We start from the raw sequence: 26,342 nt of genomic DNA, 5'->3' as shown, positions 1-26,342 counted from the left end.
CAGGGTTACTTGGCCTAGGGATGGTTTTGCCAGACATGACTGTCTAGGGATGACTGTCCTTTAGCTGTTCCTTGTGGACGTAAGGGACAAAAAGTAGCATTTTTGGTCGGGGGTGAAAAGGCGGTCTTGGCTACAGCCAAGGATGTCACAATTTTATTTACCTTTTCCCCAAAAAGAATATCTCCTATAAAGGGTAAAATTTCTAAAGTTTTCTTGGAATCTAAATCCACCTTCCAAGAACGTAGCCAAATAATGCGGTGTGCTAGTATGACACCTTTGCCGCCAACGTGCCAGCCTCAGATAAAGCTACCTGAATATAATGAGAAGTTTTGAGATGAGTCAGATAAAATCTGCTATAATACGACATATCCAGAGGCAATTCCTCCTCAAGTGCCTACACCCATGCTTCAATAGCCTTTGTGACCCAGGAAGCTGCCACAGTGGGTCTATGTATAGCCCCTGTGAGGGAATAAATAGATTTTAGACAGCTTTCAATACGTTTGTCTGTCGGTTCCTTCAGTGAGGTGACAATGGTGACAGGCAGAGTGGACGACACCACGAGATGGGTGACATGAGAGTCCACTGGAGGTGGAGTTTCCCACCTGTTACAGATAGCTGCTGGCAGATGACAGAGAGCTAATGCACGCTTAGACAAAGGGAACTTTTACAAGGGGTGTTCCAAAGTTCATGCCTAATTTCCATCAAATGATCAGAATGGGGAAATTAAATTTTCAGCACCTTTTGCTTTTTAAACACATCAGTTTTCTTAGCAACCAGTGTGGGATCTTCCTCAGCTGAGAGTTGAAGAATGTTAAATTGTTTCCACGAGGGCAGGAACATCTACTAAAATGGGAGCATCCTCTTATGCAGCACAAGAGTGTGTCAGATAGAACTGTATGCTCACCTTCACCTTTGTCAACTCTCAGAAAGAGAGTTAACAAAGGTAAGCCTACCATAACTCTCCTTTTCTTCTTCAGGTTCCATAGGGCTCCACAGGGATAACATTGGGGATGTCCTAAAACAGTACTTCAAAGGTGGGGACGCTCCTGAGTGAATATTAGTATCTGGCGTCCAAATAAAGCATCCATGGAGGCAAATGTATCAAAGGCATAAAACCTAAGAAAGGTGTGGATTGAAGACCACGTACTCTCCTTGCACAATTGTTCAGTGGACGCAACACCGAATGCCGCCCATGAGGGTCCCATGGAACGAGTATAATGAGCAAAGATACTTGACAGAACTGGAAGCCCAGCCTGAGAGTATGCTTGTGCAATTGCCATTCTAAACTATCTGGCCATAGTCTTTTTAGCTGGCCAACCACGTTAGTGGAAACCATAGAGGATGACGAGGGAATCCGATCTCTTTAGAGAACTCTTCCGGTCAACGTAGATACAAAGTGCACGAACCACGACTAAAGAACACTCTGCAGGTGAGATGTCCAAGGAGACGAAGGCGGGAGCTACAATATTTTCATTCAAATGGAAACAGGAAACCGCCTTAGTGTAGGTAGGTAACCCAGTCTGGCAGGAGGTACAGCCCTGTCCTGATAAGAAAGCAGGAAAGGAGGGCCACCGGAGAGAGCACCCAATTCAGACATCCGCCTGGCCGAAGCAATGGTCAGGAGGAATAAGTTCTTAGCCATTTCAGGTCAACTGTTTAGTTTCAAAAGAAGACCTTTGAAGAGTGTCCAGAACCACTGACAGACCCCACGGAGCCAATAAAGGGACATTTGGAGGTTGAATCTGGATAACGCCCTGAAGAAAAGTGCAGACATCTGGTAGCTGGGTAATTCTGGGTTGAAACCATACAGACAAAGCAGAAAAGTGCACTTTAAGTGAAGCCAGGTGAAGACCAAGGCTCAATCCCCGTTGTAGGAAGGCCAAAACTATGGAAAGCCGGAACACAGCAGGGTTATAGCGCCTGGAAGTGCACCACTGGAAGTGTGCTAGAACTGGTAGTATAAGTGGGCATATGCCAGCTTTCGGCCCTTAAGCCTGGTTTGCACAACTGGGCGAGAAAAGCTCTTTGCCCTCAATACTGAAGTCTCAAGAGCCACACCAACAAAGACAGACGTGGCAGACACGATCCCTGAGTCAAGAGGTCTTGGCGTAGTTGAAGTGGAAGGTTCCCACTGAGATCCTGCAGGTCTGAGAACCATGCCAGGGCTGCCACTATGAGGTTGCCTCCTTTCTGTTTGAGTTTTCTCAGAACCCTTGGCAGTAGGGATACTGAAGGAAATACGTACATGAGACGAAAAGTCTACTTGATGGAGGGAGCGTCCACAAATGCTGCTTGTGGATCCAGAGATCGGAATCCGTATATCGGAACTTTGTGGTTGGGTAATGAGGTCGACTTCTGGGAGGCCCCACTTGTCCACTAGAAGTTGGAAAACTTCTGAGTGAAGGGACCATTCTCTCATGTATACATCCTGAAATCTGCTTCCCAGGTGAGGTTCACCGGGATGTAGACGGCTGATATGGCTGAAAGGTGGCATTCTGCCCACCTGAGAATGCGGATCACTTCTTGCATTGCCATCCGGCTGTGAGTGCCACCCTGGTGATTGCGATACGCCACTGCTGTGGCATTGTCGGACTGAAACTTAATAGACCTGTCCCAAAGAATGCTTTTAACCAGAATTAGGCCCTTGTAAACAGCTCCAAGTTTCCATGACGTTGATTGGTAGCCGTGAATCCGACAGAGTCTAACGCCACTGAAACGAGTGCTGTTCCGTTTCTGCCCTCCAACTGCGGAGGATGGCATCCATGGTTAGTAGTATCCATTCCAGTATCCAAAAGGATAGTCCTTTTTCCAAGTGGATCGTGTGAAGCCACCAAGTGAGGGACAGGCTAACCTCTGGATTATCATTTGAGATCTGATCAGATGATGTTGCCCGTACCACCTGACTAGGATCAGATGTTGTAGAGGACGAGGATGGAGTTGAGGTACTCTACCATGTCGAAGGTTCAGACCATCAGTCCGAGGACCTGCATGGCTAAGTGGATGGACACTTGTTGAGAATGGAGCAGTCTGCGAACCGTGTCCTGTAGTTTGGAGATTTTTCTTCTTGGCAGAAAGAGACGCTGACTTGCAGTGTCTAGTAGGGCTTCCAAGTGTCAAATCCATTGAGGGATGACTTCTGCCAATTGATGAGCCAACAGTGTGTCTCAAGGAATGTCATCGTAAGTTGGTATTGGCTTTGAAAAACTTCTTGTGAGATAGCCAGCAGCAGTAAGTCATCCAGATATGGAAGTATTCTGACTCCCTGATAACGCAGCTGAGCTTACATGACTGCCATAACTTTGGTGAAAATTCTGGGCGCCATGGACAGTCCAAACAGCAGTGCCCTGAATTGATAATGTTGATTGCTTTAGCAAACTGCAAGTATTGATGGTGCGAGGAAGCAATAGGGATATGCAAATAGGCATCCTGTATATCTAGCGATATCATAAAATTCCCCGGTTCCATAGCAAGAACCATAGATCGAAGGCGCCTCCATGTGAAATTTGGGAACCTTTACAAATCTGTTGTGAGATTTGAGGTTGTTTATTGGTCGGTGTGACCCGTTTGGCTTGGGCACTAGAAACAGGGAGGAATAGTAATAATTTTCCCTGTTGCGATAGAGGAACCGGTATGATCACTTCTGATTTCTGGAGTGATTGTACAACCTGTTGGAGAATGAGAGCCTTTTGGGATCTGATGAAAGACCTGTGCAAAGAACTTCTGAGGGGGGCGTCTCTTGAATGAGACGGTGTACCCGTGAGAGACCGCTTCTTGAAGAGATCAGAGTCAAACCTTGCGCAAAGCGAAGAAGGAGGGGCTACAGGATGGCGCTCCCTCCCTATGCTGGCATTCAATCACAAGTACTTGGGGGCCTTAATAAAGTTTTTCCTGTGCCCCCATATGCCCTGGTGGTCTAGTGGAGTATCTGGTCGGCGCCAGTGTCCACTGCCAGCACCCGCCTCCTGGGACGCGATTTGAGTGTGGGTCCTGGAGTCTGGGACCCTCTTAACTGCTCCCCGAAGGCCGGCCACGCAGTCCAGAGGTTGCCAGCAGCAGCGGTGCAAGTTGCCTGTGTGTGAGACCAGCCACAAGTACCCGTCTGAGGCAGTGGCCAAGCGGGAGTTTCGGCGTTGGCAGGGAGTGTTGGAGCCTGTGTGCTGGACTCTAATAGACATCCAGCAGTGACAGGCTCAGTGTAAAAATAGAGAAAATAAAGTAAAAATAAGATTTTACTCACCGGTAAATCTATTTCTCGTAGTCCGTAGTGGATGCTGGGGACTCCGTAAGGACCATGGGGAATAGACGGGCTCCGCAGGAGACTGGGCACTCTAAGAAAGATTTAGTACTACTGGTGTGCACTGGCTCCTCCCTCTATGCCCCTCCTCCAGACCTCAGTTAAGGAAACTGTGCCCGGAAGAGCTGACATTACAAGGAAAGGATTTTGGAATCCAGGGTAAGACTCATACCAGCCACACCAATCACACCGTATAACTTGTGATAAACTTACCCAGTTAACAGTATGAACAAACAACAGAGCATCAACCAATGGATGCCAACATAACATAACCCTTTATTAAGCAATAACTATATACACGTATTGCAGAAAGTCCGCACTTGGGACGGGCGCCCAGCATCCACTACGGACTACGAGAAATAGATTTACCGGTGAGTAAAATCTTATTTTCTCTAACGTCCTAGTGGATGCTGGGGACTCCGTAAGGACCATGGGGATTATACCAAAGCACCCAAACGGGCGGGAGAGTGCGGATGACTCTGCAGCACCGAATGAGCAAACACAAGGTCCTCCTCAGCCAGTGTATCAAACTTGTAGAATTTTGCAAATGTGTTTGAACCCGACCAAGTAGCAGCTCGGCAAAGCTGTAATGCCGAGACCCCTCGAGCAGCCGCCCAAGAAGAGCCCACCTTCCTTGTGGAATGGGCTTTCACCGATTTTGGATGCGGCAATCCAGCCGCAGAATGAGCCTGCTGAATCGTGTTACAGATCCAGCGAGCAATAGTTTGCTTTGAAGCAGGAGCACCCAGCTTGATGGATGCATACAGGATAAACAGCGAGTCAGTCTTCCTGACTCCAGCCGTTCTGGTTACATAAATCTTCAAAGCCCTGACTACGTCCAGCAACTTGGAATCCTCCAAGTCACGAGTAGCCGCAGGCACCACAATAGGTTGGTTCAAATGAAAAGATGACACCACCTTTGGTAGAAATTGCAGACGAGTCCGCAATTCTGCCCTGTCCATATGGAAAACCAGATAGGGGCTTTTACATGACAAAGCCGCCAATTCTGACACACGCCTAGCCGAAGCTAAGGCCAACAGCATGACCACTTTCCATGTGAGATACTTTAGCTCCACGGTCTTAAGTGGCTCAAACCAGTGGGATTTCAGGAAACCCAACACCACGTTAAGATCCCAAGGTGCCACTGGTGGCACAAAAGGGGGCTGAATATGCAGCACTCCCTTAACAAACGTCTGAACCTCAGGAAGTGAAGCCAGTTCTTTTTGAAAGAAAATGGATAGGGCCGAAATCTGGACCTTTATGGACCCTAATTTTAGGCCCATAGTCACTCCTGACTGTAGGAAGTGCAGGAATCGGCCCAGCTGGAATTCCTCTGTAGGGGCCTTCCTGGCCTCACACCAAGCAACATATTTTCGCCATATACGGTGATAATTCTTTGCTGTCACGTCCTTCCTAGCCTTTATCAGCGTAGGAATAACTTCATCCGGAATGCCTTTTTCCGCTAGGATCCAGCGTTCAACCGCCATGCCGTCAAACGCAGCCGCGGTAAGTCTTGGAACAGACAGGGCCCTTGTTGCAACAGGTCCTGTCTGAGAGGCAGAGGTCATGGGTCCTCTGTGAGCATTTCTTGCAGTTCCGGGTACCAAGTCCTTCTTGGTCAATCCGGAACATTGAGTATTGTTCTCACTCCTCTTTTTCTTACGATTCTCAGCACCTTGGATATGAGAGGAAGAGGAGGAAACACATAGACCGACTGGAACACCACGGTGTTACTAGTGCGTCCACAGCTATCGCCTGAGGGTCCCTTGACCTGGCGCAATACCTTTTTAGCTTTTTGTTGAGGCGGGACGCCATCATGTCCACCTGTGGCAGTTCCCATCGATTTGCAATCTGCGTGAAGACTTCCTGATGAAGTCCCCACTCTCCCGGGAGGAGGTCGTGCCTGCTGAGGAAGTCTGCTTCCCAGTTGTCCACCCCCGGAATGAACACTGCTGACAGTGCTTGCACGTGATTCTCCGCCCACCGAAGAATCCTGGTGGCTTCCGCCATTGCCACCCTGCTTCTTGTGCCGCCCTGGCGGTTTACATGGGCCACTGCAGTGATGTTGTCTGACTGAATCAGCACTGATTGGTTTCGAAGCAGAGGCTCCGCTTGACTCAGGGCGTTGTATATGGCCCTTAGTTCCAGGATATTGATGTGCAGACAAGCCTCCTGACTTGACCACAGTCCTTGGAAGTTTCTTCCCTGAGTGACTGCCCCCCATCCTCGGAGGCTTGCATCCGTGGTCACCAGGACCCAGTCCTGTATGCCGAACCTACGGCCCTCGAGAAGGTGAGCACTCTGCAGCCACCACAGAAGAGACACCCTGGCTCTGGGGGATAGGGTGAGCAGCCGATGCATCTGAAGATGCGATCCGGACCACTTGTCCAACAGATCCCACTGAAAGATCCTCGCATGGAACCTGCCGAAGGGAATGGCTTCGTATGACGCCACCATCTTTCCCAGGACTCGCGTGCAGTGATGCACCGACACCTGTTTTGGTTTTTGGAGGTCTCTGACCAGAGTCACGAGCTCCTGAGCCTTCTCCGCCGGGAGAAACACCTTCTTCTGGTCTGTGTCCAGAATCATGCCCAGGAAGGGCAGACGCGTCATAGGAATCAGCTGCGACTTTGGAATATTCAGAATCCAGCCGTGCTGTTGCAACACTTCCTGACAGTGTGCTACGCTGATCAGCAACTGCTCCCTGGACCTCGCCTTTATGAGGAGATCGTCCAAGTATGGGATAATTGTAACTCCTTGCTTTCGAAGAAGCACCATCATCTCCGCCATTACCTTGGTAAAAATTCTCGGTGCCGTGGACAGGCCAAACGGCAACGTCTGGAATTGGTAATGACAGTCCTGTACCACAAACCTGAGGTACTCCTGATGAGGTGGATAAATGGGGACATGCAAGTAAGCATCCTTGATGTCCAGAGACACCATAAAATCCCCCTCTTCCAGGCTTGCAATGACCGCTCTGAGCGATTCCATTTTGAACTTGAACTTCTTCAGATAAATGTTCAGGGATTTTAAATTCAAAATGAGCCTGACTGAACCGTCCGGTTTCGGTACCACAAACATAGTGGGATAGTAACCCCTTCCCTGTTGAAGGAGGAGAACCTTTACCACCACCTGCTGAAGATATAACTTGCGAATCGCCGCTAACACTACCTCCCTTTCCATGGGGGAAGCTGGCAGGGCCGATTTTAGGTAACGGTGAGGTGGCGTCACTTCGAATTCCAGCTTGTATCCCTGAGACACAATTTGTATAGCCCAAGGATCCACCCGTGAGCGAACCCACTGATGGCTGAAATTTCGGAGACGCGCCCCCACCGCTCCTGGCTCCGCCTGTGGAGCCCCAGCGTCATGCGGTGGATTTAGTGGAAGCCGGAGAGGACTTTTGTTCCTGGGAACTAGCTGCATGGTGCAGCTTCTTTCCTCTACCCCTGCCTCTGGCAAGAAAGGATGCACCTCTGACTTTCTTGCTTTTTTGTGAACGAAAGGACTGCATTTGGTAATACGGTGCTTTCTTTGGCTGTGAGGGAATATATGGTAAAAAATTTGACTTCCCAGCGTAGCTGTGGAAACTAGGTCCGAGAGACCGTCCCCAAACAATTCCTCACCCTTGTAAGGTAAAACCTCCATGTGTTTTTTAGAGTCGGCATCACCTGTCCATTGCCAAGTCCACAGGACCCTTCTGGCAGAAATCGACATTGCGTTTATTCTAGAGCCCAGCAGGCAAATGTCCCTCTGGGCATCCCTCATATATAGGACAGCGTCTTTGATATGTCCTAGGGTCAGTAAAACAGTCTCCCTGTCCAGGGTATCTATCTCCTCAGACAGAGTATCTGTCCATGCTGCCACAGCACTACACATCCAGGCCGAAGCAATTGCTGGCCTCAGTAGGGTACCAGAATGTGTATAAACAGACTTCAGGATACCTTCCTGCTTTCTATCCGCAGGATCCTTTAGGGCGGCCGTATCCTGTGACGGCAGGGCCACCTTCTTAGATAAGCGTGTCAACGCTTTGTCTACCCTAGGGGAGGATTCCCAGCGTAACCTGTCCGATGGTGGGAAAGGATACGCCATAAGTAATCTTTTGGAAATCAGCACTTTCCTATCAGGAGAATCCCACGCTTTTTCACATAATTCGTTTAATTCATGTGAAGGGGGAAAAGTCACTTCTTGCTTTTTCTCACCAAACATATCTTTGCATCATCGCCATCGACACTGAAGTCAGAATCCGTGTCGATATCTGTGTCAACAATCTGGGATAGTGGGCGCTTTTGAGACCCTGACGGCCTCTGAGCTGTAGGATCAGACATGGGTTGAGACCCTGACTGTCCCAATGTGTCAGCTTTATCCAACCTTTTATGCAAGGAGTTCACGTTATCATTTAACACCTTCAACATATCCATCCAATCAGGTGTCGGCACCGTCGGCGGCGACACCACATTCATTTGCACCTGTTCTGCCTCCACGTATCCTTCCTCGTCAAACATGTCGACACAAACGTACCGACACACCGCATACACACAGGGGATGCTCTAAATGAGGACAGGACCCCCACAAGGTCTTTTGGGGAGACAGAGAGTATGCCAGCACACACCCCAGCGCTATATAACCCAGGGATTACACAGTAACTTAGTGTTTACCCAGTAGCTGCTGTATAATGATAAATGCGCCTAAATTTATGTGCCCCCCCCCCCCCCCCCCCTCTCTTTTTTACCCTTTTTCTACCTTGAGACTGCAGGGGAGAGCCTGGGGAGCTGCCTCTCAGCAGAGCTGTAGAGAAAATGGCGCTGGTGAGTGCTGAGGAAGAAGGCCCCGCACCCTCAGCGGCGGGCTTCTGTCCCGCTTCTGTGTAAAAATAATGGCGGGGGCTCGTACATATATACAGTGCCCAGCTGTATATATGTGCCTTTTTGCCAAGAGGTATCATAATTGCTGCCCAGGGCGCCCCCCCCTGCGCCCTGCACCCTACAGTGACCGGAGTGTGCGGGTAGTGTGGGAGCAATGGCGCACAGCTGCAGTGCTGTGCGCTACCTCATGTGAAGACAGGAGTCTTCTGCCGCCGATTTCGATGTCTTCTTGCTTCTGCCGGCTTCTGTCTTCTGGTTCTGCGAGGGGGACGGCGGCGCGGCTCCGGGAACGGACGACCAAGGTTAAGATCCTGTGTTCGAACCCTCTGGAGCTAATGGTGTCCAGTAGTCTAAGAAGCGCAACCTAGCCGCAGTTAGTAGGTTTGCTTCTCTCCCCTCAGTCCCTCGTAGCAGAGAGTCTGTTGCCAGCAGAAGCTCTCTGAAAATAAAAAAAAACCTAACTAAAATACTTTCTTATTAGCAAGCTCAGGAGAGCTCACTAAAAGCACCCAGCTCTGTCCGGGTACAGATTCTAACTGAGGTCTGGAGGAGGGACATAGAGGGAGGAGCCAGTGCACACCAGATAGTACTAAATCTTTCTTAGAGTGCCCAGTCTCCTGCGGAGCCCGTCTATTCCCCATGGTCCTTACGGAGTCCCCAGCATCCACTAGGACGTAAGAGAAAATAAGAATTTACTTACCGATAATTCTATTTCTCGGAGTCCGTAGTGGATGCTGGGGTTCCTGAAAGGACCATGGGGAATAGCGGCTCCGCAGGAGACAGGGCACAAAAAGTAAAGCTTTAGGAGCAGGTGGTGTGCACTGGCTCCTCCCCCTATGACCCTCCTCCAAGCCTCAGTTAGGATACTGTGCCCGGACGAGCGTACACAATAAGGAAGGATTTATGAATCCCGGGTAAGACTCATACCAGCCACACCAATCACACTGTACAACCTGTGATCTGAACCCAGTTAACAGTATGATAACAGCGGAGCCTCTGAAAAGATGGCTCACAACAAATAATAACCCGATTTTTGTAACTATGTACAAGTAATGCAGATAATCCGCACTTGGGATGGGCGCCCAGCATCCACTACGGACTCCGAGAAATAGAATTATCGGTAAGTAAATTCTTATTTTCTCTATCGTCCTAGTGGATGCTGGGGTTCCTGAAAGGACCATGGGGATTATACCAAAGCTCCCAAACGGGCGGGAGAGTGCGGATGACTCTGCAGCACCGAATGAGAGAACTCCAGGTCCTCCTTAGCCAGGGTATCAAATTTGTAGGATTTTACAAACGTGTTTGCCCCTGACTAAATAGCCGCTCGGCAAAGTTGTAAAGCCGAGACCCCTCGGGCAGCCGCCCAAGATGAGCCCACCTTCCTTGTGGAATGGGCATTTACATATTTTGGCTGTGGCAGGCCTGCCACAGAATGTGCAAGCTGAATTGTATTACACATCCAACTAGCAAAAGTCTGCTTAGAAGCAAGAGCACCCAGTTTGTTGGGTGCATACAGGATAACAGCAAGTCAGTTTTCCTGACTCCAGCCGTCCTGTAACCTATATTTTCAGGGCCCTGACCACATCTAGCAACTTGGAGTCCTCCAAGTCCCTAGTAGGCGCAAGACACCACAATAAGCTGGTTCAGGTGAAACACTGACACCACCTTAGGGAGAGAACTGGGGACGAGTCCGCAGCTCTGCCCTGTCCGAATGGACAAACAGATATGGGCTTTTTTGAGAAAAAAACCACCAATTTGACACTCGCCTGGTCCAGGCCAGGTCCAAGAGCATGTTCACTTTTCATGTGAGATGCTTCAAATCCACAGATTTGACTGGTTTTAAACCAATGTGTTTTGAGGAATCCCAGAACTACGTTGAGATCCCACAGTGCCACTGGAGGCACAAAAGGGGGTTGTATATGCAATACTCCCTTGACAAACTTCTGGACTTCAGGAACTGAAGCCAATTCTTTCTGGAAGAAAAATCGACAGGGCCGAAATTTGAACCTTAATGGACCCCAATTTGAGGCCCATAGACACTCCTGTTTGCAGGAAATGCAGGAATCGACCGAGTTGAAATTTCTTCGTGGGGCCTTCCTGGCCTCACACCACGCAACATATTTTCGCCACATGTGGTGATAATGTTGTGCGGTCACCTCCTTTCTGGCTTTGACCAGGGTAGGAATGACCTCTTCTTGAATGCCTTTTCCCTTAGGATCCGGCGTTCCACCGCCATGCCGTCAAACGCAGCTGCGGTAAGTCTTGGAACAGACATGGTACTTGCTGAAACAAGTCCCTTCTTAGCGGCAGAGGCCATAAGTCCTCTGTGAGCATCTCTTGAAGTTCCGGGTACCAAGTCCTTCTTGGCCAATCCGGAGCCATGAGTATAGTTCTTACTCCTCTGCGTCTTATAATTCTCAGTACCTTAGGTATGAAAAGCAGAGGATGGAACACATACACCGACTGGTACACCCACGGTGTTACCAGAACGTCCACAGCTATTGCCTGAGGGTCTCTTAACCTGGCGCAATACCTGTCCCGTTTTTTGTTCAGACGGGACGCCATCATGTCCACCTTTGGTAATTCCCAACGGTTTACAATCATGTGGAAAACTTCCCCATGAAGTTCCCACTCTGCCGGGTGGAGGTCGTGCCTACTGAGGAAGTCTGCTTCCCAGTTTCCATTCCCGGAATGAAACACTGCTGACAGTGCTATCACATGATTTTCCGCCCAGCGAAAAGTCCTTGCAGTTTTTGCCACTGCCCTCCTGCTTCTTGTGCCGCCCTGTCTATTTACGTGGGCGACTGCCGTGATGTTTTATCCCACTGGATCAATACCGGCTGACCTTGAAGCAGAGGTCTTGCTAAGCTTAGAGCATTGTAAATTGCCCTTAGCTCCAGTATATTTATGTGGAGAAAAATCTCCAGACTTGATCACACTGCCTGGAAATTTTTTCCTTGTGTGACTGCTCCCCAGCCTCTCGGGCTGGCCTCCGTGGTCACCAACATCCAAAACTGAATGCCGAATCTGCGGCCCTCTAGAAGATGAGCACTCTGTAACCACCACAGGAGAGACACCCTTGTCCTTGGATATAGGGTTATCCGCTGATGCATCTGAAGATGCGATCCGGACCATTTGTCCAGCAGATCCCACTGAAAAGTTCTTGCATGAAATCTGCCGACTGGAATTGCTTCGAAGGAAGTCACCATTTTTTTACCATGGCCCTTGTGCAATGATGCACTGATTTTAGGAGGTTCCTGACTAGCTCGGATAACTCCCTGGCTTTCTCTTCCGGGAGAAACACCTTTTTCTGGACTGTGTCCAGAATCATCCCTAAGCACAGGAGACTTGTTGTCGGGATCAGCTGCGATTTTGGAATATTTAGAATCCACCCCTGCTGTTGTAACAGTATCCGAGATAGTGCTACTCCGACCTCCAACTGTTCCCTGGACTTTGCCCTTATCAGGAGATCGTCCAAGTAAGGGATAATTAAGACGCCTTTTCTTCGAAGAAGAACCATCATTTCGGCCATTACCTTGGTAAAGACCCGGGGTGCCGTGGACAATCCAAACGGCAGCGTCTGAAACTGATAGTGACAGTTCTGTACCACGAACCTGAGGTACCCTTAGTGATAAGGGCAAATTTTGGACATGGAGGTAAGCATCCCTGATGTCTCGGGACACCATATAGTCCCCTTCTTCCCGGTTCGTTATCACTGCTCTGAGTGACTCCATCTTGATTTGAACCTTTGTAAGTGTTCAAATTTTTTTAGATTTAGAATAGGTCTCACCTAGCCTTCTGGCTTCAGTACCACAATATAGTGTGGAATAATACCCCTTTTCTTGTAGTAGGAGAGGTAATTTAATTATCACCTGCTGGGAATACAGCTCGTGAATTGTTTCCCATACTGCCTCCTTGTCGGAGGGAGACCTTGGTAAAGCAGACTTCAGGAGCCTGCGCAGGGGAAACGTCTCGACATTCCAATCTGTACCCCTGGGATACTACTTGTAGGATCCAGGGGTCCTGTACGGTCTCAGCGTCATGCTGAGAGCTTGTCAGAAGCGGTGGAACGCTTCTGTTCCTGGGAATGGGCTGCCTGCTGCAGTCTTCTTCCCTTTCCTCTATCCCTGGGCAGATATGACTCTTATAGGGACGAAAGGACTGAAGCTGAAAAGACGGTGTCTTTTTCTGCAGAGATGTGACTTAGGGTAAAAACGGTGGATTTTCCAGCAGTTGCCGTGGCCACCAGGTCCGATAGACCGACCCCAAATAACTCCTCTTCCTTTATACGGCAATACACCTTTGTGCCGTTTGGAATCTGCATCACCTGACCACTGTCGTGTCCATAACATCTTCTGGCAGATATGAACATCGCATTTACTCTTGATGCCAGAGTGCAAATATCCCTCTGTGCATCTCGCATATATAGAAATGCATCCTTAAATGCTCTATAGTCAATAAAATACTGTCCCTGTCAAGGGTATCAATATTTTTAGTCAGGGAATCCGACCAAGCCACCCCAGCTCTGCACATCCAGGCTGAGGCGATCGCTGGTCGCAGTATAACACCAGTATGTGTGTATATACTTTTTATGATATTTTCCAGCCTCCTGTCAGCTGGCTCCTTGAGGACGGCCCTATCTATAGACGGTACCGCCACTTGTTCTGATAAGCGTGTGAGCGCCTTATCCACCCTAAGGGGTGTTTCCCAACGCGCCCTAACTTCTGGCGGGAAAGGGTATACCGCCCATATTTTCTATCGGGGGGAACCCACGCATCATCACACACTTCATTTAATTTATCTGATTCAGGAAAAACTACGGTAGTTTTTTCACATCCCACATAATACCCTCTTTTGTGGTACTTGTAGTATCAGAAATATGTAACACCTCCTTCATTGCCCTTAACGTGTGGCCCTAATAAGGAATACGTTTGTTTATTCACCGTCGACACTGGATTCAGTGTCCCTGTCTGTGTCGACCTACTAAAGTAAACGGGCGTTTTAAAACCCCTGACGGTGTTTTTGAGACGTCTGGACCGGTACTAATTGTTTGTCGGCCGTCTCATGTCGTCAACCGACCTTGGCGTGTGTTGACATTATCACGTAATTCCCTAAATAAGCCATCCATTCCGGTGTCGACTCCCTAGAGAGTGACATCACCATTACAGGCAATTGCTCCGCCTCCTCACCAACATCGTCCTCATACATGTCGACACACACGTACCGACACACAGCACACACACAGGGAATGCTCTGATAGAGGACAGGACCTACTAGCCCTTTGGAGAGACAGAGGGAGAGTTTGCCAGCACACACCAAAAACGCTATAATTATATAGGGACAACCTTATATAAGTGTTTTCCCTTATAGCATCTTTTTTATATATTTCTAACGCCAAATTAGTGCCCCCCCTCTCTGTTTTAACCCTGTTTCTGTAGTGCAGTGCAGGGGAGAGCCTGGGAGCCTTCCCTCCAGCCTTTCTGTGAGGGAAAATGGCGCTGTGTGCTGAGGAGATAGGCCCCGCCCCTTTTTCGGCGGCCTCGTCTCCCGCTCTTAACGGATTCTGGCAGGGGTTAAATATCTCCATATAGCCCCCGGAGGCTATATGTGAGGTATTTTTAGCCAAAAATAGGTTTTCATTGCCTCCCAGGGCGCCCCCCTCCCAGCGCCCTGCACCCTCAGTGACTGCCGTGTGAAGTGTGCTGAGAGGAAATGGCGCACAGCTGCAGTGCTGTGCGCTACCTTAAGAAGACTGAGGAGTCTTCATGCCGCCGATTCTGGACCTTCTTCTTGTTTCAGCATCTGCAAGGGGGCCGGCGGCGAGGCTCCGGTGACCATCCAGGCTGTACCTGTGATCGTCCCTCTGGAGCTAATGTCCAGTAGCCAAAGAAGCCAATCCATCCTGCACGCAGGTGAGTTCACTTCTTCTCCCCTAAGTCCCTCGTTGCAGTGATCCTGTTGCCAGCAGGACTCACTGTAAAATAAAAAACCTAAGCTAAACTTTTCTAAGCAGCTCTTTAGGAGAGCCACCTAGATTGCACCCTTCTCGGCCGGGCACAAAAATCTAACTGAGGCTTGGAGGAGGGTCATAGGGGGAGGAGCCAGTGCACACCACCTGATCCTAAAGCTTTACTTTTTGTGCCCTGTCTCCTGCGGAGCCGCTATTCCCCATGGTCCTTTCAGGAACCCCAGCATCCACTAGGACGATAGAGAAAAAGACATTGGTGCTGCAAGAGCAGCCTCCTGTAAAAAGGTACATGCAACTTCCTGCCTGAGCCAGGGGGCGGGGTTATAGGGAGATGGAGCTGAGCATCCTGGGATATGTTAAAGACTTAACTGTATGGTGCCCAGAAGCTGATCCTACCACCTATAACCCAAATGCAATCCCTGTGGAGCCCTATGGAACCTGAAGAAGAAAAGGATGACACTGCCAATACTCTCACTGTATATTAATGATAGATCCTATTGAGGCTCTACTGAACCCTCATATCCCATTGCTTCCTTACCACCAGCAGCAGCTGCAGCGCCGATCATATAGTCCAGGGGGGAACCGCCTAGCACACATTAAGATACATGTTATCATGTGTGTAATATATGTGCTAGCTGGTTCCCCCGGGGATAGGGTCACAGAGTGCATCTGGAGCCGTGTAGCACATGAGAATCCGCATAACAAACACTCTTTCTAAGTCTGCCCCCTCACTCCCATTGGCTAGTTTCACAGGAGTCTAGTGGGCGGGCTTAGGAGTGTGTGTGTAAGCTTATGCTGATTCCTGAGTGTAAGATGGTTCTAGATACACTCAGCACACCCGATCCCGCTGGAACAAACCAGCACATATATTACATACATCATAACATGTATGTGACATGTGCTTAGTGGATCCCCCTGCACTATATGGCCAGCGCCGCAGCTTACCACATTTATTCCCTATATCTGCTGCCCCCCTTATCATGACTGCATTAGCCCAGGCGGTGGCAACGTACCAATCAGGAAGTACATGGTGACGTCTGGTGGTGAGGGACGGATGAGGCACTTCTTAGAGAAGATGGTGAAGTTGGTATTCTGCATGACGTTGAAAGCATCGACAACCCTGGAGAAGATCTCTCTGAAGAATCCCTTTCCGGACGCAGTCAGTGTAACGAGCACAGGAGCTGACGGGGGAGAGGATATGTCATCATTACATGAATACAGACTATGCGTCGTGTGTCAGCGTTCATCTGCCATAAAGGACTCAATGGGACGTGTGTCATGGAGTAAACATTGCTGTGACTGGTCAGTAGCGGGAACAAACAAGGAACTGTCACCAACACTGTCATTCGCCAGCACTCAGTCTGTCAGGGGGTGAACGTTGGGAGTCACCCACCTTGGGCCACCACGTCGGCTTGCAGATGATACACCGTCATATCCAGGAGCCAGAAGATGACATAATCGACTAACAAGAACACTGAGACGATAAGCAGGCTCCGAAACACATTGATAATTGCAAATGTGTAGCCTTTCCTCTCATGTCTGGTAAGGGCAAGTGAGCCTGGGGTTAGGAGAAAGGTTTCGGGGATAAAGGGTTAATTGTGGAGCATTATTCAACAAGACTGATGGTGTAAGGTGCATCGTTCCCCGACTACTGGATGCCCTGTACCCTGTGTGATTATCGTCAGCGGCCACACCCAGGAGAACTCGGTCATTGATGATAACCGTACATTTTCCTGCATGTAGGTCCGACCCTCTAATTCTTATGATACGATGGCTAGTTACCCACTGCATTAAACGTTTCGATGGTGGGCCTCCGACGTCCATCACTATGTCACTGTAGGAGCCCGGGATACCTTGTCACGCCCATGGAAGGGAGGAGACTGTACAATGACATCACTGAGGGATCTCCCTGAGAGTCCTTGTGCCCAGCCCCCACAAATGACTAGAATGTGCCAATGTGTGTACCCATGATGCCCGCCTGCCCCTGACCCATACCGGGGCGGATATAGTCACAGGCTTCTGTAGAGGACAGAGGGAGTAAGGTCGGCTGGTTGCTTCTCTCCCTGATAACATCAATCCGGATGAATCTCTGTGTAATATAGACATTGTCAAACTCATCATCGTGCAGGTACATATAGCGGTAGCGCATGGCCCTGAGGATATAACCACACACAGACTGTATGAGATATACATGTGACGGCGTGCTACATACATGTGCATGAATACAAGTCTCTTACATTATGAAGTAGTAGAGGATGACACAGATCATGGAGTACGTGAAGAGGCTGAGAGCCTTCCGGTACGGTTCCATGTACTCCTGGATCTCCTCCATGATGTCTGTGGCCACCTGCATGACGCTCTTGCTGGCGTTCACCATTACTCCAAATTCGTGGATCACCGTCAAATTGAATTGGAACTGGTCTTTGGTGTATCGGAGCACGGAAACCAAGGCTGGCGGAGGAGAGGGGGTGAAAGGGGACATAGGGGGTCATTCAGAGTTGATCGCTCGCTAGCCGTGCAGACGCTATGCCGCCGCCCTCTGGGAGTGTATTTTAGCTTAGCAGAAGTGCGAATTAAAGGATCGCAGAGCGGCTACTAAAAAATATTGTGCAGTTTCTGAGTAGCTCCAGACCTACTTAGCGCTTGCTATCACTTCAGTCTGTTCACTTCCTGTTTTGACATCACAAACACGCACTGCGTTCGCCAAGCCACGCTTGTGTTTTTCCTGGCACACTTGCATTTGTTCGATCGCTCGCTGAAAACGGTCAGTTGACAACCAGAAACGCCCTCTTCATGTCAATCACTCTGCGGCCAGCAGTGTGACTGAAAAGCTTTGCTAGACCTTGTGTGAAACTACATCGGCCGTTGTGATAGTACGTCGCGTGTGCGCATTGCGCCGCATGCGCAGAAGTGCCATTTTTTTGCATCATCGCTGCGCAGCGAACATTTTCAGCTAGCGATCAACTCGGAATGACCCCCATAGTGCTGTGATCTGCCCACCAAAGCATCTAGGTGATCCTGGTAATAGTCTGCACAGTCCCACTTCTCTTGCTGCACATTCTGGGCCTGATTCTGCAAGCACTGCTGATGGTCAGTAATAATCTGCAGCACGTGTTACCCAGAGTATATGGAGAAAGCTGACGGGATCAGGACGCTGGTGGATAAGTGATGGTCTAGTGGCCCATTCAGTGCCGCTTACACAATGGTACAGGCACAGGAGGCCGTGGTCAGACGGAGGCACTGCAGCTGCCATAGGGATGGTGCAATCAGTGATATAAGGATGCACCATCCAGTATTAGAGTGCACAGGTGCTAACAGTGGGCGTCTCAGTCCTCGCACATTTGCCGCGTAGATGTACGGAAGGGGAGCAGTGTGTATAGCCGCTGCTGTGCGTCCATCCCTGCATCAAGCCCGATGTAATTCCCTGCTCTGCTGTGATTCTGTCTCACTTTCTGTGTGTGTATAGAGGGCCTGACTCAGAGCTGTATGTCAGCAGGTGGGGCCCGACTCAGAGCTGTATGTCAGCAGGTGGGGCCCGACTCAGAGCTGTATGTCAGCAGGTGGGGCCTGACTCAGAGCTGTATGTCAGCAGGTGGGGCCTGAGTCAGAGCTGTATGTCAGCAGGTGGGGCCTGACTCAGAGCTGTATGTCAGCAGGTGGGGCCTGACTCAGAGCTGTATGTCAGCAGGTGGGGCCTGACTCAGAGCTGTATGTCAGCAGGTGGGGCCTGACTCAGAGCTGTATGTCAGCAGGTGGGGCCTGACTCAGAGCTGTATGTCAGCAGGTGGGGCCTGACTCAGAGCTGTATGTCAGCAGGTGGGGCCTGACTCAGAGCTGTATGCTGTATGTCAGCAGGTGAAACTGCCGCCCACAAATGGGCGAGACGCCCACCGGAGCCATCGCAAACTCATTCACAATGGCATACACATTGGCAGCTTATACGCGAGGGCTAGGAGCATTGATTGCTGGAGTAGGGCTATGGTTAGACTGGGCGCGGCAGTAGCGTCGCAGGCGCCATGTTTCTCTGCGTACTTGGTCACAGCTGACAGCATATACACACCCCATAAAACGGCCATGACACGCCTGAGTATTCGACGCCACTCCCCATTAACTCCACTAAGCTGCCCCTTCCTTCCAATCACTCTGCAATGAAATCCTCACTGAGAGCGGACACATGCGCAGTGCGATCGCAACAATTGCGCAGTCTGGCGATTATAACGCAACTGCACAAACCATCATCACAGTGTACAACTCTGCATCTGGCCCAGAGTCACTAATGTGTAATAATACATAGCAACATCCTTAGATACACAACCCCGTCTGCAAACAGAGAAAATAAGAATTTACTCACCGTTAATTCTATTTCTTGTAGTCCGTAGTGGATGCTGGGAACTCCGTAAGGACCATGGGGAATAGCGGGCTCCGCAGGAGACTGGGCACTCTAAAAGAAAGATTAGGTACTTTCTGGTGTGCACTGACTCCTCCCTCTATGCCCCTCCTCCAGACCTCAGTTAGAGAAACTGCCCGGAAGAGCTGACACAACAAGGAAAGGATTTAGAATCCAGGGTAAGACTCATACCAGACACACCAATCACACCGTACAACTCGTGATAACCATACCCAGTTAACAGTATGAATAACAACACAGCCTCACTGAACAGATGGCTAATACAATAACCCTTTAGTTAAGCAATAACTATATACACGTATTGCAGAAAATCCGCACTTGGGACGGGCGCCCAGCATCCACTACGGACTACGAGAAATAGAATTACCGGTGAGTAAATTCTTATTTTCTCTGACGTCCTAGTGGATGCTGGGAACTCCGTAAGGACCATGGGGATTATACCAAAGCACCCAAACGGGCGGGAGAGTGCGGATGACTCTGCAGCACCGAATGAGCAAACTCAAGGTCCTCCTCAGCCAGGGTATCAAACTTGTAGAATTTAGCAAATGTGTTTGAACCCGACCAAGTAGCAGCTCGGCAAAGCTGTAAAGCCGAGACCCCTCGGGCAGCCGCCCAAGAAGAGCCCACCTTCCTCGTGGAATGGGCTTTCACGGATTTAGGATGCGGCAGTCCAGCCGCAGAATGTGCCAGCTGAATCGTGCAACAGATCCAGCGAGCAATAGTTTGCTTTGAAGCAGGAGCACCCAGCTTGTTGGGTGCATGCAGGATAAATAGCAAATCAGTTTTCCTAACTTCAGCCGTCCTGGAAACATAAATTTTCAAAGCCCGGACTACGTCCAGCAACTTGGAATTCTCCAAGTCCCGAGTAGCCGCAGGCACCACAATAGGTTGGTTCAAATGAAACGCTGATACCACCTTTGGGAGAAAGTGGGGACAAGTCCTCAATTCTGCCCTGTCCATATGGAAGATCAGATACGGGCTTTTACATGACAAAGCCGCCAATTCTGACACACGCCTAGCTGAAGCTAAGGCCAACAGCATGACCACCTTCCACGTGAGATACTTTAGCTCCACGGTCCTAAGTGGCTCAAACCAGTGTGATTTCAGGAAATCCAACACAACGTTAAGATCCCAAGGTGCCACTGGAGGCACAAAAGGGGGCTGAATATGCAGCACTCCCTTTACAAACGTCTGAACGTCAGGCAGTGAAGCCAGTTCTTTTTGAAAGAAAATAGATAGGGCCGGAATCTGGACCCCAATTTTAGGCCCATAGTCACCCCTGACTGTAGGAAGTGCAGAAATCGACCCAGCTGGAATTCCTCTGTTGGGGCCTTCCTGGCCTCACACCAAGCGACATATTTCCGCCATATGCGGTGATAATGCTTTGCTGTCACATCCTTCCTAGCTTTTATCAGCGTAGGAATCACTTCATCTGGAATGCCCTTTTCCGTTAGGATCCGGCGTTCAACCGCCATGCCGTCAAACGCAGCCGCGGTAAGTCTTGGAACAGACAGGGCCCCTGCTGTAACAGGCCCTGTCTGAGAGGCAGAGGCCATGGGTCCTCTGAGATCATCTCTTGTAGTTCTGTGTACCAAGTTCTTCTTGGCCAATCCGTAACGATGAGTATAGTTCTTACTCCTCTCTTTCTTACTATCCTCAGTACCTTGGGTATGAGAGGAAGAGGAGGGAACACATAAACCGACTGGTACACCCACGGTGTCACTAGTGCGTCCACAGCTATCGCCTGAGGGTCCCTTGACCTGGCGCAATATTTTTTTAGCTTTTTGTTGAGGCGGAACGCCATCATGTCCACCCGTGGCAGTTCCCAGCGATTTACAATCTGTGTGAAGACTTCTTGATGAAGTCCCCACTCTCCCGGGTGGAGGTCGTGCCTGCTGAGGAAGTCTGCTTCCCAGTTGTCCACTCCCGGAATGAACACTGCTGACAGTGCTAGCACGTGATTCTCCGCCCACCGAAGAATCCTTGTGGCTTCTGCCATTGCCATCCTGCTTCTCGTGCCGCCCTGGCGGTTTACATGGGCGACCGCCGTGATGTTGTCTAACTGAATCAGTACTGGGTGGTTTTGAAGCAGGGGCTCTGCTTGACTCAGGGCGTTGTAAATGGCCCTTAGTTCCAGTATATTTATGTGTAGTGAAGACTTGACCACTGTCCTTGGAAGTTTCTTCCCTGAGTGACTGCCCCCCATCCTCGGAGGCTTGCATCCGTGGTCACCAGGACCCAGTCCTGTATGCCGAACCTGCGGCCCTCGAGAAGATGAGCACTCTGCAGCCACCACAACAGAGACACCCTGGCCCTTGGGGACAGGGTGATCAACCGATGCATCTGAAGATGCGATCCGGACCATTTGTCCAACAGATCCCACTGAAAAATCCTTGCATGGAACCTGCCGTAGGGAATTGCTTCGTAAGAAGCCACCATCTTTCCCAGGACTCGCGTGCAGTGATGCACCGACACCTGTTTTGGTTTCAGGAGGTCCCTGATCAGAGATGACAATTCCTGGGCCTTCTCCACCGGGAGAAACACCTTCTTCTGTTCTGTGTCCAGAATCATGCCCAGGAAAAGTGGACGCGTCGCAGGAATCAGCTGCGACTTTGGGATATTCAGAATCCAGCCGTGCTGTTGCAACACTTCCTGAGAGAGTGCTACGCTGACCAACAACTGCTCTCTGGACCTCGCCTTTATGAGGAGATCGTCCAAGTACGGGATAATTATAACTCCCTTCTTCCGAAGGAGTATCATCATTTCGGCCATTACCTTGGTAAATATTCTCGGTGCCGTGGAGAGACCAAACGGCAACGTCTGGAATTGGTAATGACAGTCCTGTACCACAAACATGAGGTATTCCTGGTGAGGTGGGTAAATGGGGACATTGATGTCCAGCGACACCATAAAATCCCCCTCTTCCAGGCTTGCAATAACCGCCCTGAGCGATTCCATTTTGAACTTGAACTTCTTTATATAAGTGTTCAAGGATTTTAAATTCAGAATGGGTCTCACCGAACCGTCCGGTTTCGGTACCACAAACATTGTGGAATAGTAACCCCTGCCCTGTTGAAGGAGGGGGATCTTGATTTTCACCTGCTGGAGGTACAGCTTGTGAATTGCCGCCAGTACTACCTCCCTTTCCCTGGGAGCAGCTGGCAAGGCTGATTTGAGGTAACGGCGAGGGGGAGTCGCCTCGAACTCCAGCTTGTATCCCTGAGATACAATTTGTACAGCCCAGAGATCCACTTGTGAGCGAACCCACTGGTTGCTGAAGTTTCGGAGACGCGCCCCCACCGCACCTGGCTCCGCCTGTGGAGCCCCAACGTCATGCGGTGGACTTAGTGGAAGCAGGGGAGGACTTTTGTTCCTGGGAACTGGCTGCATGGTGCAGCTTCTTACCTCTACCCCTGCCTCTGGCAAGAAAGGATGCGCCCCTGACCCTCTTGCCTTTTTGGGAACGAAAGGACTGCATTTGATAATACGGTGCTTTCTTAGGCTGTGAGGAAACCTGAGGCAAGAAAGTCGACTTTCCAGCTGTCGCTGTAGACACGAGGTCCGAGAGACCGTCCCCAAACAATTCCTCACCCTTATAAGGCAAAACCTCCATGTGTTTTTTAGAATCAGCATCACCTGTCCACTGCCGAGTCCATAATACTCTCCTGGCAGAAAATAAGATTTTACTTACCGATAAATCTATTTCTCGTAGTCCGTAGTGGATGCTGGGGACTCCGTCAGGACCATGGGGATTAGCGGCTCCGCAGGAGACAGGGCACAAAAATAAAGCTTTAGGATCAGGTGGTGTGCACTGGCTCCTCCCCCTATGACCCTCCTCCAAGCCTCAGTTAGGATACTGTGCCCGGACGAGCGTACACAATAAGGAAGGATTTTGAATCCCGGGTAAGACTCATACCAGCCACACCAATCACACCGTACAACTTGTGATCTGAACCCAGTTAACAGTATGACAACGTAGGAGCCTCTGAACAGACGGCTCACAACAAGAACAACCCGATTTTTTTGTAACAATAACTATGTACAAGTATTGCAGACAATCCGCACTTGGGATGGGCGCCCAGCATCCACTACGGACTACGAGAAATAGATTTATCGGTAAGTAAAATCTTATTTTCTCTAACGTCCTAGTGGATGCTGGGGACTCCGTCAGGACCATGGGGATTATACCAAAGCTCCCAAACGGGCGGGAGAGTGCGGATGACTCTGCAGCACCGAATGAGAGAACTCCAGGTCCTCTTTAGCCAGGGTATCAAATTTGTAGAATTTTACAAACGTGTTCTCCCCCGACCACGTAGCTGCTCGGCAGAGTTGTAATGCCGAGACCCCTCGGGCAGCCGCCCAGGATGAGCCCACCTTCCTTGTGGAATGGGCCTTGACAGATTTAGGCTGTGGCAGGCCTGCCACAGAATGTGCAAGTTGAATTGTGCTACAAATCCAACGAGCAATCGTCTGCTTAGAAGCAGGAGCACCCAGCTTGTTGGGTGCATACAGTATAAACAGCGAGTCAGATTTTCTGACTCCAGCCGTCCTTGAAATATATATTTTCAATGCCCTGACAACGTCCAGCAACTTGGAATCCTCCAAATCGCTAGTAGCCGCAGGCACCACAATAGGCTGGTTCAGGTGAAACGCTGACACCACCTTAGGCAGAAAATGAGGACGCGTCCGCAGTTCTGCCCTGTCCGAATGGAAAATCAGATATGGGCTTTTATACGATAAAGCCGCCAATTCTGACACTCTCCTGGCTGAAGCCAGGGCCAGAAGCATGGTTACTTTCCGTGTAAGATATTTCAAATCCGCCGATTTGAGTGGCTCAAACCAATGGGATTTGAGAAAATCCAAAACTACATTAAGGTCCCACGGAGCCACTGGGGGCACAACCGGGGGCTGAATATGTAGTACTCCTTTTACAAAAGTCTGGACTTCAGGAACTGAAGCCAATTCTTTCTGGAAGAAAATCGACAGGGCCGAAATTTGAACCTTAATGGACCCCAACTTGAGGCCCATAGACAATCCTGTTTGCAGGAAATGTAGGAATCGACCCAATTGAAATTCCTCCGTGGGGGCCTTCCTGGCCTCACACCACGCAACATATTTTCTCTAAATGCGGTGATAATGTTGTGCAGTCACCTCCTTCCTGGCTTTAACCAGTGTAGGAATGACCTCTTCTGGAATGCCTTTTTCCCTTAGAATTCGGCGTTCAACCGCCACGCCGTCAAACGCAGCCGCGGTAAGTCTTGGAATAGACACGGTCCCTGCTGAATCAGGTCCCGTCTTAGAGGTAGAGGCCACGGATTTTCCGTGAGCATCTCCTGAAGTTCCGGGTACCAAGTTCTTCTTGGCCAATCCGGAGCCACGAGTATCGTTCTTACTCCCCTTTGCCGTATAATTCTCAGTACTTTGGGTATGAGAGGCAGAGGAGGAAACACATACACTGACTGGAACACCCACGGTGTTACCAGAGCGTCCACAGCTATTGCCTGAGGGTCTCTTGACCTGGCGCAATACCTGTCCAGTTTTTTGTTGAGGCGAGACGCCATCATATCCACCTTTGGTTTTTCCCAACGGTTCACAATCATGTGGAAGACTTCTGGATGAAGTCCCCACTCTCCCGGGTGTAGATCGTGTCTGCTGAGGAAGTCTGCTTCCCAGTTGTCCACTCCCGGAATGAACACTGCTGACAGTGCTATCACATGATCTTCCGCCCAGCGAAGAATCCTTGCAGCTTCTGCCATTGCTCTCCTGCTTCTTGTGCCGCCCTGTCTGTTTACGTGGGCGACTGCCGTGATGTTGTCCGACTGGATCAACACCGGCTGACCCTGAAGCAGGGGTTTTGCCAGGCTTAGAGCATTGTAAATCGCTCTTAGCTCCAGTATATTTATGTGAAGAGACATCTCCAGGCTTGACCATACTCCCTGGAAGTTTCTTCCCTGTGTGACCGCTCCCCAGCCTCTCAGACTGGCATCCGTGGTCACCAGGACCCAGTCCTGTATGCCGAATCTGCGGCCTTCTAACAGATGAGCACTCTGCAACCACCACAGAAGAGACACCCTTGTCCGTGGCGATAAGGTTATCCGCTGATGCATCTGCAGATGCGATCCGGACCATTTGTCCAGCAGATCCCACTGAAAAGTTCGTGCGTGGAATCTGCCGAATGGGATTGCTTCGTAAGAAGCCACCATCTTTCCCAGGACTCTTGTGCATTGATGCACAGACACTTTTCCTGGTTTTAGGAGGTTCCTGACAAGTTCGGATAACTCCTTGGCTTTCTCCTCCGGAAGAAACACCTTTTTCTGAACCGTGTCCAGAATCATTCCAGGAACAGCAGACGTGTTGTCGGGGTCAACTGAGATTTTGGAAAATTCAGAATCCACCCGTGTTGTTGCAGCACTACTTGGGTTAGTGCTACTCCGTCCTTCAGCTGTTCTCTGGACCTTGCCCTTATCAGGAGATCGTCCAAGTAAGGGATAATTAATACGCCTCTTCTTCGCAGAAGAATCATCATTTCGGCCATTACCTTGGTAAAGACCCGAGGTGCCGTGGACAATCCAAACGGCAGCGTCTGAAACTGATAATGACAGTTATGCACCACGAACCTGAGGTACCCTTGATGTGAAGGGCAAATTGGGACATGCAGGTAAGCATCTTTTATGTCCAGGGACACCATAAAGTCCCCTTCTTCCAGATTCGCTATCACTGCTCTGAGTGATTCCATCTTGAACTTGAATTTTTGTATGTACAGGTTCAAAGATTTCAGATTTAGAATAGGTCTTACCGAGCCGTCCGGCT

General features: G+C 49.9%; 1 protein-coding gene across 1 annotated transcript in view; it reads right to left on the bottom strand.

The window, feature by feature from the left end:
- DCST2 (DC-STAMP domain containing 2) overlaps positions 1-26,342 on the bottom strand; it is a 140,798-nt gene that overhangs the window by 20,903 nt on the left and 93,553 nt on the right. Inside the window, exons 6-10 of the mRNA XM_063947728.1 lie at positions 17,362-17,575; positions 17,120-17,277; positions 16,518-16,682; positions 16,138-16,305; positions 2,059-2,228 (exon numbers count right to left, since the gene is read on the bottom strand). Of these exons, the coding sequence (XP_063803798.1) occupies positions 2,059-2,228; positions 16,138-16,305; positions 16,518-16,682; positions 17,120-17,277; positions 17,362-17,575 (875 nt within the window). The remainder of the gene's footprint in view (positions 1-2,058; positions 2,229-16,137; positions 16,306-16,517; positions 16,683-17,119; positions 17,278-17,361; positions 17,576-26,342) is intronic.

The sequence above is a fragment of the Pseudophryne corroboree genome, chromosome 12 (assembly GCF_028390025.1).
Source record: "Pseudophryne corroboree isolate aPseCor3 chromosome 12, aPseCor3.hap2, whole genome shotgun sequence".
Taxonomy (NCBI): domain Eukaryota; kingdom Metazoa; phylum Chordata; class Amphibia; order Anura; family Myobatrachidae; genus Pseudophryne; species Pseudophryne corroboree.
The sequence above is the reverse complement of the archived record's forward strand: the minus strand, read 5'-3'. Positions and strand labels throughout refer to the sequence as shown.